Source organism: Cajanus cajan, chromosome 9 (assembly GCF_000230855.2).
Source record: "Cajanus cajan strain Asha chromosome 9, NIPB_CcT2T_4, whole genome shotgun sequence".
NCBI lineage: Eukaryota > Viridiplantae > Streptophyta > Magnoliopsida > Fabales > Fabaceae > Cajanus > Cajanus cajan.
In genome coordinates, this window is record NC_138525.1 from 3266463 (window position 1) to 3279096 (window position 12634).

At 30.8% G+C, this 12634-nt stretch overlaps 2 protein-coding genes across 3 annotated transcripts; one reads left to right on the forward strand and one right to left on the reverse strand.

Annotated features, from left to right (window-relative positions):
* Nucleotides 1-1192: 1192 nt before the first annotated feature.
* Nucleotides 1193-6533, forward strand: SWAP70 (Pleckstrin homology (PH) domain-containing protein). The gene is made up of 10 exons (XM_020351066.3): nucleotides 1193-1351; nucleotides 1428-1535; nucleotides 1773-1834; nucleotides 1920-2003; nucleotides 2136-2167; nucleotides 2271-2352; nucleotides 2726-2954; nucleotides 5020-5247; nucleotides 5410-5702; nucleotides 5929-6533. The coding sequence occupies exons 1-10, from the start codon at nucleotides 1340-1342 to the stop codon at nucleotides 6269-6271; spliced, it is 1473 nt and encodes a 490-aa protein (XP_020206655.1). The 5' UTR covers nucleotides 1193-1339; the 3' UTR covers nucleotides 6272-6533.
* Nucleotides 6534-8063: 1530 nt separating this feature from the next.
* On the reverse strand, nucleotides 8064-12634 carry LOC109791731 (transcription factor JUNGBRUNNEN 1). Of its 2 annotated transcripts, none has more exons than XM_029269959.2 (3): nucleotides 12363-12634; nucleotides 11458-11753; nucleotides 8064-8775 (listed from the first exon to the last, which is right to left on the reverse strand). In XM_029269959.2, exons 1-3 carry the CDS (start codon nucleotides 12562-12564, stop codon nucleotides 8386-8388), a joined length of 888 nt encoding a protein of 295 aa, XP_029125792.1. In that variant the 5' UTR covers nucleotides 12565-12634; the 3' UTR covers nucleotides 8064-8385. The 2 variants fall into 2 exon arrangements, with proteins under 2 accessions (XP_029125792.1, XP_029125791.1); XM_029269958.2 differs by having other exon boundaries at nucleotides 11458-11756; nucleotides 12363-12630.

The window sequence follows — 12634 nt, forward strand, 5'->3', positions numbered from 1 at the left end:
TTATAATTCGTGTGACTATTAACACCTATCTAATTTTGTAAAAACAAAAACTAGGATTTAAAGGTCAACATTGAAAAACTTGTCTTAACATTCATCTAACTCTTAATTTCTTTGTTTCTTTTTTTCATGTGTGTTATACATATATATATATATATAGAGGAGGGTTCAAATGACACCGGTGTAACTTTTACTAAGTGTTACACCGCTCAATAACTTTATATTAAATGTGAATTTTGAAAATCCAACCGTTAGATTGAAAGTTCATATCTCTTAGATCATATATATCAAATTTTGTTAAATTTGAACAACAACTTCAAGGTAATCAAAGTGTTCATATTTTAGTATATTTTGAAATGTATATATTACATCAATTTTTTTTATGAGAATGAAGTATCAAATCATCTTAGATTAATATAAAATTAGATATATATGATTTAAGAGATATGAACTTTCAATCTAACGGTTGGATTTTCAAAATTCGCATTTAATATAAAGTTATTGAGCGGTGTAACACTTAATAAAAGTTACACCGCTGTCATTTGAACCCTCCTCATATATATATATATATATATTTATTTGCATAAATAGAGATCAAGAATAAGAGGGAAAAAATTACAACCTTAAAATTGGAACTCTACTTGCACAAGCTATTAACCGGGGTGATACAAATCAATTGAAAACCTTTAACTCAAGTAGCTAAATATGAGTTTGCACTCAACTTTGTTAAAAAGTTGCAACACAACATTATCTTCTCTAAAAATAATATTTCAAAGTATGTCTAAAAACTAGATAAAGTTGATTTATGAGAGATAACACATACATTTATTTAGAGTAATAAACTACTAATGAGAATCTTCTCCAAACTATTTTCAAATCCTTAAGTATAACTAACAATTATGTCTGAATATTATTTGTCCTACCTATATCTCTATAGAAACTCAAGATTAACCTATCATTCGAATATAACCAACATGATAATCATGAATTAGTTTGATCTCGACTTATACATGTGTTTCAACTAAAAATATATTTTATTTCTAAAAAAATGGGTGGAGACAGCAAGAGAATTACACTGTTTAGTTATAATTATAAATTATAAAAAAAAAAATAAAAAAAAAAAAATGCAAGCAACAGAGAAAGACAGAAAGAAAAGTCAAGCTAACTGCACATCTGCAAGTCTCAGTGTGCCAAATAACCTACCGGTCTTTCCTATTAAATATTTTAATTTTTAAAAATAAAATTTGTTAGAAATATTCTGAAAACACCGAAAAACGCAAATCTGGAGAATATCACCCAAAACCCTTGTGTTTGAGCTTCCCACAAGTCTTGATCTACGCTCATGGCTTCTCCGGTAACTCTTCAATTGCTATCTTCTCTTTCGTTTTGCGTATCTTTTCGAAACATTGAACTCAATTGCAATGATACAGCGAGCTGCAGAAACCACAGAGAATAGCTTGGAGAAGATCAAGCGCCAGCTCGCGTCCGCTTCCGGTAGAAACTTGTTGCAGGGACCACTTCTCAAGAGATCTGAAACCGTAATTCACACACTCCTTTTATCTCGCTACCAATTTCTTATGTCTCACTTTATTTTCGCCTTTGCAAATTCCAATTGTCATTTCACGTGCGAAATTATGATCGTCCTATGATTCCAATGCGTTTTCTAATTGTTTGAATAGCCGATTCTATTTTGTTTACGCGAGTGCCTTAATTGATGATTTTGTGTGAGAAACAAAATTAGCTAGCTCACGTACGGATCGCTTTTGTGTTCACAGCTGCGAAAATGGAACGAGCGTTGGGTGATTTTGGACCCGACGACGGGGAGAATGGAATACAAGTATGTCTATGCGTATTGGTTTCTCTTTGTGTGGGGAAACTGCCTTGGTTACTAATCAATCTTGTGTGTTGTTTTATTTCTTTAGGATAAGACGAAACGAGCCTGCTGTTAAAGGAACGATTTTATTTGACGCGAATAGCACGATCACTGTATCTCCTGTGAATTTCCAGTAAGAGTGGTGTTTTTGACAAACCTATTTTCCCTGGTTTCCAGATATAATTTGTGTAGTTTTGTTGGATGTATTTTATTTTTGTTATTCATTTATTTTCACATGGTGTTTATTTACTTCTGTGTATTGCAGTGGGCTTCCAAAGTATGATGGGTGCTGCTTTTGTATCCTTTTTGTCATTTTTATTTACTTTAGTACTTGCGAACTATTAGTTGCTAACTAACTGATGAAAATCACTCCGCTTGTTACCTTAATTGCTTTCTTTAGATATTGGGACACCACAGAAAAAGGATTACTTCCTCTGTGCCGAGACTCCTGCTGCAGCTAGAGCATGGGTTTCAACTTTACAGTAAGTTTTACAGTCCTGCATTTTCTTTGTTTACTTATTTGTCAAGTTTAAAATTATTCAAGATTCATAACTGCAGTCCTTTACATTTTTCTAACTTTTTTGAACAGTGTGTTTTTATATTAATGAATGGCCTGCAGGATCTTCATGTGTGTCACAGTTCAGATTTTATATTTAAGTTCCTTATATTTTTAATTATTCTTTGTCTGGCTTTCTTGACTAATGTTGTAATTATTTCCTTGTCTAATGGTTGTAATTATTCATAACTGCAGCCCTTCACAATTCAAATGATTTCCTGATCATTTCTATTTCAGGTTTTCTTGTCTAATGATTGTAATTATTTCCTCAACTGATTTATTTTATCATTTGACATTAGTGCGACTCAGTTGGTTCTAAAAGCCCACAAAGAAGCAGTGAATTCCTTAAGTGGGAATGGTTCTACAAAATTAGGAACTGTTGCAACAGTTGTAGCTGCAGCCAATTCAACAGCCTTGGAATGTTCTAAAGAAATTGAAGCAGCAATGCAGATTTCTTTGCGAAATGCTCTGGGAATGATGAATAATAGGCCTATTGATGGTCCTATGGATGATTTAACAATCATGAAGGTACAATCTAGTTCTTGTTTATTCTGTCTTTGTGCTCCAATAAATAATTTGGCATTTGTGATGGTGCAGCAGAGTTGTAGCTTCTATTTATTTTTTCTTCCTGTAGTCTTGATATGTCTTGATTTAAATCTTATTCCACTTTTTTGTGTAATTTCTTTTAAAAGCTTTGATCCAGCTACACTGTCTCTTCTTATCCTATATTTGTCTGGTTTGGACTTTGGAAGAGTTCTTTTTGTAACATCTTCACGTGTTAAAATTTCTAAAGATATGACATCTTTGTACTTTCATATTTCATTGTGCATTCTGTTTGATAAAAAGTTATTTGAATTACTCCAATTACTCCCTGCATCCTGGAATCAGCTCTAAGCTTCATCAGTATGTGTTAATTAATAATAATAAACAAAACTGAAATGTAAAAAAGGGAGCAAGTAGAGTGAGTCTCATTCTACATGGTAGCAGCTAGGATCTTCATACATAAATGTCAATATATTTCTATTTCTATAATGAAAATTAGAGTCCTAAAAACACAATAAATGAAATCATAATAATCCTATCATTATCATAATTGAAAAACACAATTTAGGGCCATTATATCTAAGTTTTTTAAGAAAAAAAGAAGCATATTCTAATAAAGAAAGCAATGTGAAATTTTTTAGATGATTATATAATATTTTCTAGATTTAGTTTAATCTTTTCTCCATATTGCTAGCTCACATCTTCAGTATAGTTTCTACATCAAAAGTGTTTTCAACCTGGTCCCATATATGAAATTGTTTTCGATTCAATTCATGCTGTCATGTATGGGGATCAAAATTCAGTCTGTTAGAGTTACACGGAAAGATATTTGCTTGGAAGAATAAGGAGAAGGCAAATGAAATAGTAATTTAGCATTGGCAGTTAGATTAGTTAGTTAAATAAATGGGATTAGTTTGTTAAATAAATAAATAGGGGGCTGCAAGGGTAGAGGAATCATCCTGGGTTGTTAGTATTTGCGGACAAAGCATTAGCTCTGTTGTGAAATAGGGGAAACTGTTGGAAGGAGAATTCCTCCTTTTTCATAGAAGATTCGCATATCGATAACAATTCCACTTAATTCTTTCTTTCTTCCATTCTATCTCTTGGCTCTCTTATGCATGGGCTCCTAACACATTCCTTATAAGTGACACCAACGACGGAATGAGGAATGAATAGGGACTGATTTACAAACTTGTTTTTTTGTGCAAGGACTAGGTTAAATGTGTCATGTACAGTGAATTAAAAGTTTAATAGAACTTTTTAAAATAACTAAAACTCCAGGAACAAAAATATTTTAGTACTATTCTGAGAAAGTAAAAAAGAAAAGTTATATCATTAATTTTTTTAAAGTTTTTAAAAAGAAATCTTACAAATTTTGACCGTGCAATGCTACAAATTTAATTGTAAATTTGTAATATTTTTTTTTTCAGTGTTATCAATGGCGGAAGGCCAAAATTCCACCATATAAGCACACTATTGGCAATTGCCTGTGGCGAAGGTGTTAAAAAAAACTGTTATGGTGTTATTACTTGCTATAATTGTTATATAACAACATTGCATAATTCATTAAACAATGATTGTTGCAAGATACACATTAAAATTGGATTTTGATAAGGGTCCTTTAACTGCCATTGTCATGTATTAAGGAATAGAAATATGTCTTGTCACATTATTGTTTGAAAATGCATGAATTTCTCCTTTGGTTTTGGAGTTAGGGGAGGTCTACCCCCTATGTATCACTGTTTACTTGGCTCACTGACCTTTGCAGTCTTCTGATTTATGTTCACTTGCTTAGAAAAAGAAAAATAAAAGGAAAGGAAAGTAGTAAAGTATGTTAGGGAATATCTCTTATTCTCTCATTTGGAGTGGGGTTGGGGGGGGGTCCTAGGGACCAAGATTTTGAAGAGGAACAAGGAGGTTGGATATAAATAGAGAGGATTTGTTTAATTAGACAAGGAATATTTGTACCTGGTTATTTATTGTCTTCTTGGTCCTTTATGGTACTTTATTGCTTTGGATTTGGTTCTGAGGATGCTGCTACACTCTACAGGAAACACTAAGAGTTAAGGATGAGGAGCTACAGAATTTGTCTCGAGACATTCGGGCACGTGATTCAACTATAAAAGATATAGCAGATAAACTGTCTGAGACTGCTGAAGCTGCTGAGGCTGCAGCATCTGCTGCTTATACTATGGATGAGCAACGGAGAATTGCTTGTGTAGAAATTGAGCGTTTGAATAAAGATTCTGAGAAGCAGCAAGACTTGTTTACACAGAAGGTATGCCTTTGTGCTGGTTCATATGAAAATATTTTTTGGGCAACAGAAATTCAAGTGATTCAGTAAACTGCTTTGGACAATTGACCCTTAGCTATTACTATGGGTGTTACTTGCAATGAAATTGTCTTGAATGTTCATCTTGTCTTAAATTGTTTTTTGTAGCTAAAAGAGTCCGAAGAAAAGATTGTAGGCTTAATCAAAGAAAGAGAGCAAGTAATCAAGCAGCGAGATGCTGCTATTCAGGAAGCAAATATGTGGCGTTCTGAACTGGCAAAAGCTAGAGAGCATGATGTGATCTTAGAAGCAGCTGTAGTAAGAGCGGAAGAAAAGGTTAGGGTGGCAGAAGCAAATGCTGAAGCTAGGATAAAGGAGGCTGTTCAGAGAGAATCTGCAGCAACGAAAGAGAAGGAAGAGCTTCTTGCATATGTGAATGTACTAAAAGCCCAACTTCAAAGGTCAGGCATCTTATTTTCTTTTGTCCTTGCATTTTATTTTGTTAATTAGGTTTGTTGACCACTCTTTTCCCACCTAAACGTGAAGATGGAAATAGTATTATCAATACCTGGCAAAACAGGGAAATTAGAGAAACCTTTTGATGGTTTGTTTGCCTTTTAGTGAATATCAGCTTTGAAATGTGTAGCATCATAAAACCAAAGTTGACATACAGATATTTTTCAACAGGCAACACATTGATACAACTCAAGTTTTTGAGAAGACAGAGTCATGCTCAGATACAAAGCATGTTGACCCCACAGAAGAGAATGTGGATAAAGCATGCCTGAGTGTTTCTAGAGCTATCCCGGTACCTGCAGAGAATGTAGTCCACATGGCAACAGATCAGGTGAACATTCAGGCAGTTGGAGACAATGAATGGAGTGATATTCAGGCAACAGAGGCAAGGATAGCTGATGTAAGGGAAGTAGCACCTGAAACTGATGGAAGCAGCTTGGATATTCCTGTGGTTAGCCAGCCAGGTACCAATCATCACCACGAACAAGGAGCTAACTCTTTCCATCAGCCCTGATATTATCCTCAAATATACAACATAGAGCAAATTTCAACTTTAGGCAATGTAATTATACCATTTTGTTGGATGAGCGTGTAAACCTTATTGTTTTCATTTTATCATTGCCTAATCAAGCTGTGTTATGACCTGCCCTGAAAGTGAATACCTTTTTTTTTCTTCTGATGTAAATGTAATGTAGTAGTGCAACACGAGCTGACTGGTAAATCTTCTGTGATATGTAAACATTTGACCAACGAAGAGCCCTTTTTTTAACCCATAACGAATAGAGCAACTTAACAATTAAACTCAACTGAGCTTTCTCGAGGCCCATGGGATGGAGTATCATACATATTGAAGAATTGAGTAGTTGTTATAAAAAAGCCCACAAACGATTTGAAGTAGAACCATGAGTGGACTTTCTTGAAAAATCATTTCAACCTGTCTCTCCCTCTTACCCCCCACTCCTCAAGCAATGCCCAGAGTGTACGACTTAAAGCATGTTTGTTTCACAATTAGGCAAGTGCTGACATGAGTATTAATGTAATTTACGATTGAAATTGATTTAAACAAATTCTAATTGCGTAAAATGGAAGCAACATTTTTGTTTTTGCTTTTACTCAACCTCTGCATTGAAATAACTAGAAAACAAAGACACAATGTCAAATGGTTGCTGCATTATAAAATCACAGTTCCAGTAATTTTGTGAAACGTGGGTAATAAGTCAATAACATGAACAAAACAATTTCTTTATTGTCAGTTCATGTACTATTTTCTCCTTAAATTACTGGTTTGACGTGTGAGCTCCATCTTTGGATTTGAATCAACTTAGAGTAGTTAGATTTTGGTAGACCACAGTCAATTTCAATTTTTTTTCCCCTCAACGCAAGTGGCACTTTTGCAGTTTTACACTTCTGTTTGCCTATAAACTCATTCTAGTGTCTAACTGCTACTTTGTACTAATGTGTTAGGGAAGTATTGACGTGAATTGATGGGATTGCTAACCGTTCACACCACTTCACATTTCCATTCCGAATTTATCGGAGCGTCGTTTGAAGTGTTGACTTGGAAGTTGTAGAAGATCATAATGAAATATAATGACACTATTTTTATAGTTTGAATTGGTAAAATAGGATGAAATATAATGAAATTAAATTAGTAAGATGTATTATATTATACTAATGGAAAAAAAATTCCTTATCTCTCTGTAAACAAATAAAAAAAATATAAATGATGAAATCATAAAAGTATGCAATTAACTTTAAAATAATTAAATAATTAAGTAAACTAGTTAAGGAGGTAAAGAAGTCCAAATGAATATGGACACTAAAACAAAGTATCTCCTTTATTAATATAGATATTATTATAAATTTAGTCAATACACTTGATACTATTTTTTTAGTACTTAAAACTTTTAATTTTAGTCCTACATAAAAGCTGTTTACGAACCGATCTTTATTGCTTATTAAAGTTATAACAGTGTTTAAATTAGATCTTTATATTTGATATCAATTTTCATTTTAATTTATTGAAAACAAAAATACTCTGCTGTCATAATAGCTGTAAATGGCAGCTAGGGACCAAATTGTGAAAAAATAAATGATTATTCATAGAGTAAACTAAAATATAGGAATTTATATGTAGAGACTAAAACTAAAACAAAAAAAAAGTGAGTCAAGCGTACGAATCAAGTTTATAGTTTAATCCTTTTGTATGTCTTGTAAGATCGTTGCTCTTGAATCAATTAAAAGAAATAATTGATTCGGTTAAATGTAAAAAATTTGACTGGGTTCCCTCGATTGAAATATTATCATCAAGTAAAAGTAAATCAAATAATCAACAATTTATTAATTATTTAGATAAACAAATAAAAAGGAACAAAAATGGTACCCTAAAGTGATTGAATAAGAACCTAAACCGTTCATAGAATAACATATTTAGTCTGACCAATTCAACGAAAAAATAATAATAATAATAATAACAATATATTTTGTCAAACTTTCTCTCTTGCACCCAAGAAAAGAGTAGGGTACGTACGTGTGTAAGATATATATATATATATATATATATATATATATATATATATATATATATATGTTACTATTATTAGTAGTTTAAAGATGAAAATGGCGATCTTAAAATCTATTAAATTCTTTACAATCAGAAACCCTGGATGGATCAATGGCAAACTGAACGACAGATGTAAGATCATCCCAATTCTCGTTACCAAAATCGGCACTCTGAGGATTCCAAAAAGTGGAGTAAGAGAAGGATGTTGGAGGCTGAGCTAGAAACAAGTGGCTACGTTCGTCAACATGTGCTTTGGTTTGGTTTTGTTGAATGAGTGGTGAGTTTGTGAAAGTCAAGTATGGCTTGCCGTTGTCAGATTCTAAGCTGCATGTTTTGGAAATTGAAGAGTTTGTAGGGTTTATTATTGCCTTCGTCATTGCTGAGTCTTTCAAATTTGGTGTGTACCTCTTAAAAGATGGGACTCGTTTGAATATTCTGCATAGCGTCCACACTTCCTGCAAACCCCATCAAACTAAACTTTATTACTCCTTTGACTAACATATGACTCTCACAAAAATCAAATAAATGCAATTCTAGGTGTGTATGCAAGTGCAACTTGCAATTTCTTGTTCCTTAAACCATCCTTTAATTTTAAGTAAAGAGTAGGTGTTGATACGGAAGACAAGATGTGTTTGGTAGTATATTCATATTTTTTATTTTGGGCCATCAATGCTGGGTGGTATAGTTGAGTTCAGTGGGAAACCAATAGTGTGCATTAATTTGACATGTAGCTCACAATAAGGCTTTTCTACATGATCATTAAATGATGTATGGATAAACGTCACATTTTTTTAAGTTGTCATGATGATTCCAATTTTTATTAGTAATTTAATTTATATGGTTAAATGACATTTTTTTTTCTTATATATATATATATATATATATATGAAGAGGGTTCAAACAATACCGGTGTAACTTTTACTAAGTGTTACACCGCTTAATAACTTTATATTAAATGTGAATTTTGAAAATCAAACTGTTAGATTAAAATTCATATCTCTTAGATCATATATATCAAATTTTATATTAATCTAAGATGATTTGATACTTCATTCTCATAAAACAAAATTGACATAATATATACATTTCAAAATATACTGAAATATGAACACTTTGATTACCTTCAAGTTGTTGTTCAATTTTAATAAAATTTGACATATATGATCTAAGAGATATGAACTTTCAATCTAATCAATCAAAGTTACTCTATTAGTTCTCAATTGTAAGTAATAGAAAAATATTTTTATTTTTAAATATAAGTAAATTTCAATTATTTTTGTTTAATTTAATAATTCACTTTCTAAAATATCACTCATTTAGTCATTTTATTTATAATTTTTCAGTTGTGCTATTATTTTTTATATTTATAACAGAGAATTTTTTAAAAAAAATATTATTAATAAAATTTAATACAGATAACATATTTTGTTAATATGTATAAAATCAACTTTTTTATGATAGAAAATAGAAGGAATAATAAATAAACAAAAGAAAGTACTTCTCTAATTTCATAATAAATATCATCCTAAATTGTTTTACACATATGAATATTACTAAAATGTTTATAAATAGATGAAAAAGGATAATGACTCTACAAAATTAACCTTACAATTAGTCTTTTTTGTTAAAATGATGCAACATAATAGTTATTTTTTTTTAAATATTATCAAAAATATAAATAATAATAATAATACTATATTAAAAAAATAATATGACATTTATTTTGAAATTTATTTTTTAATTAAACAAAAGTACTAAATCTAACTTGGTTATTTTCTCCTATGAAATACCATTCGCTGAATCAAAGGAGCTTGACGGGCCAGTAACCAAATAATATGTCATCAAACATACTTTAATTTAAAGTAAAGTAAACAATATAAAATTAAAAAAATTTAAATCACAAGAGACAATTTCATGTTTTAAAAAGACCATACGTAATTACAAACGTAATACAATATTAAAAAAAAACTTATCTAATCAATTAATATTGGTATTAAAAGTCTTAAGTAAAGAATTATTAAAAATATTTGAAGTGTCTATGCAGCAGCCGAAGTAGATACGTATATGATTCAATTACAGCATGACATAATTATTTTTTTTTCATCATTCCCAAACATAAATTCCATGAATATCTCTCAAAAGTTTAACAGATAGTAAATAAATAAATATTTTTTTTCAACATGAATTTTTTATATTTATAAGAGATAAAATTTAAATTTTGACTACTTGATTAAACAACACAACTATTAATTATTTAAACAACAAAACTATTATTTATAAATGATTGTACTTCTAACTTAATTAATTGAGTCTACCAGATGAGGTGTTTTGTAAATAATTTGGTTTTTGTGTCTTAATCTATATATGTAATTTTCCATTTTGGGGTCTCATAAACGTGCTTGTGACTTTGGATTGTATGTTTGTGGTCTTCTTAATATGAACAAGCTTCTAACCCAGAATCTCAGAAACGGTTGTGGTCGTTTGACCATGTTAATTATCTCAGATATTTGTCTCTACATGAGGTTCTAGATGCCTTTCTTTAACATTTTATTTTATACTTCTTTCAAAGACGACATGAAAATTAATAAATTATAAAGCAAGTTTAGGACACTGTCATATAAGATTAGAGAAAAGACAAGAGTGAAGACTTCCTATTATGTCGTTTAACCACAAATTATGAGAGAAAATTGTTAACTTTAAAAATATTATTTTTAAATCATAGGTTAAACATATAATTTAGTATTTATATATGTAATATAAATTCTTTATTTGATTTTTATACATAAAATTGTATTAAATTAATCTCTTCATTATTATACTGACTCTAGTGATTAAATCAAACTTTATATACATATAAATATTATTGATTTAATATTTATTATCATGTGTTAACCATTAAGTCTCTTACACATTTTTAATTTAGTCTCTAATACATTCTTTTTTTGGTTCTCATACATGTAGTGTTTCATTTTTAATAATTATGTTATTAATACGATGGTAATAAATATAAAAACTAATATATATATATATATATTTTAAATTATATTTTTGATTGGTTTGTGTTGTAAATTGTTGTTTAATAATAATAGGTAGATTAATATTAAGGAAAAAGGAGTAGTATAATATAATTGACTTACAGCTTCTTGAAGATGATTAGGTTGTGGATTATTGATAGTTTTTCCATTGGGTGGGAGACGAAACTCGTGCATCATCCAATCAGTTTTGGTGCCTTTTCCAGCACTTCCTCTGTAATAAACCAATGATTTCTTTAGGCCAATGCAGTCATGGGGTTCTTTAACACAGTATATTGGCTTATCAATCCCTGTGGCTTTCCAAAATCCAGACCCTGTCACCCTATTAGGCCTTATGCTGTTCCTGTATTTTCTCCCTCTTATGCAGAAGAAGTACCATTCCTTCTCCCCCACTGAACTCGCTTCTTCATACATACATCATACAAAAAATTAACAACCACTTCATCTTACAAACACTCAATTAATCAATATACAATAATGATCATACGTGGTTAATTAGTTGCACACCTATTATAGCTAGCCTACAATTGAAACACCACCTGCATGTATATATCATACTTTCATATGTGTGCCAAATCTGCCATCTTTTGACTTAATGGTAGAATTGGAGTAATATGTGCATGTCTTTAGTTCAAATTCTGTAATCATCATTCTAATTCCAAGTGATTTATATTTTATTCAATAACACATTATTGAAGCTCGAGCTTCAAGATCATCACATGAAAACTTTGCAAATTGTTAAATATCAGTTGAACCATTTAATTACTCTTTTGTTATAGATAATTAATTAAGATTTGGTGATTAAGTTTATATATGCTTTCCTCAAGCTTAATTATCCTAGCTTGTTTCATTCACTTTATCTACATCAAACACTCTGGTCCTTAATCATTGAATTATGAATAATTATAAGCAAACTCATGAAGTTTTCCTTCTGAAGCAGAAATTAACAAAAAAAAAAAACACGTTTAACTTTGAGTAACATAAATAGATTAAGAGGAAGGTGATCTTACTAGGAAGATCCCATGGATCGTATTTGTAGATGTCAATCTGTTTGATGAGTTCAATTCTTAGAGGCTTCTTCTCTACCTTTCGTCTCAGATAAAACCCAACAAGCTCTTCATCTGTGGGATGGAATCTAAAGCCAGGTAGCACAACTTCATCTTCTTCCTTCTTGTCATCATCATCAGAGCTATGTAACTTGGTCACTTCCATTATTAGTCTCTATAACACTTGAAACTTGGGAACCTTCTTATAATTAACGTCTAAACTATTTTCCTCCTTT

Excerpts from the sequence above, each read along its gene's own strand:
- LOC109791731 (XM_029269958.2), bottom strand. The coding sequence starts at position 12,564 with ATGGAAGTGACCAAGTTACATAGCTCTGATGATGATGACAAGAAGGAA. Across the intron at positions 11,757-12,362 it reads CGATCCATGGGATCTTCCTA|AAGCGAGTTCAGTGGGGGAG; the intron begins GTAAGATCACCT and ends GTATGTATGAAG. Across the intron at positions 8,776-11,457 it reads CTAATCATCTTCAAGAAGCT|GAAGTGTGGACGCTATGCAG; the intron begins GTAAGTCAATTA and ends TGGGGTTTGCAG.
- SWAP70 (XM_020351066.3), top strand. Across the intron at positions 2,168-2,270 it reads GTATGATGGGTGCTGCTTTT|ATATTGGGACACCACAGAAA; the intron begins GTATCCTTTTTG and ends TGCTTTCTTTAG. Across the intron at positions 5,248-5,409 it reads AAGACTTGTTTACACAGAAG|CTAAAAGAGTCCGAAGAAAA; the intron begins GTATGCCTTTGT and ends TGTTTTTTGTAG.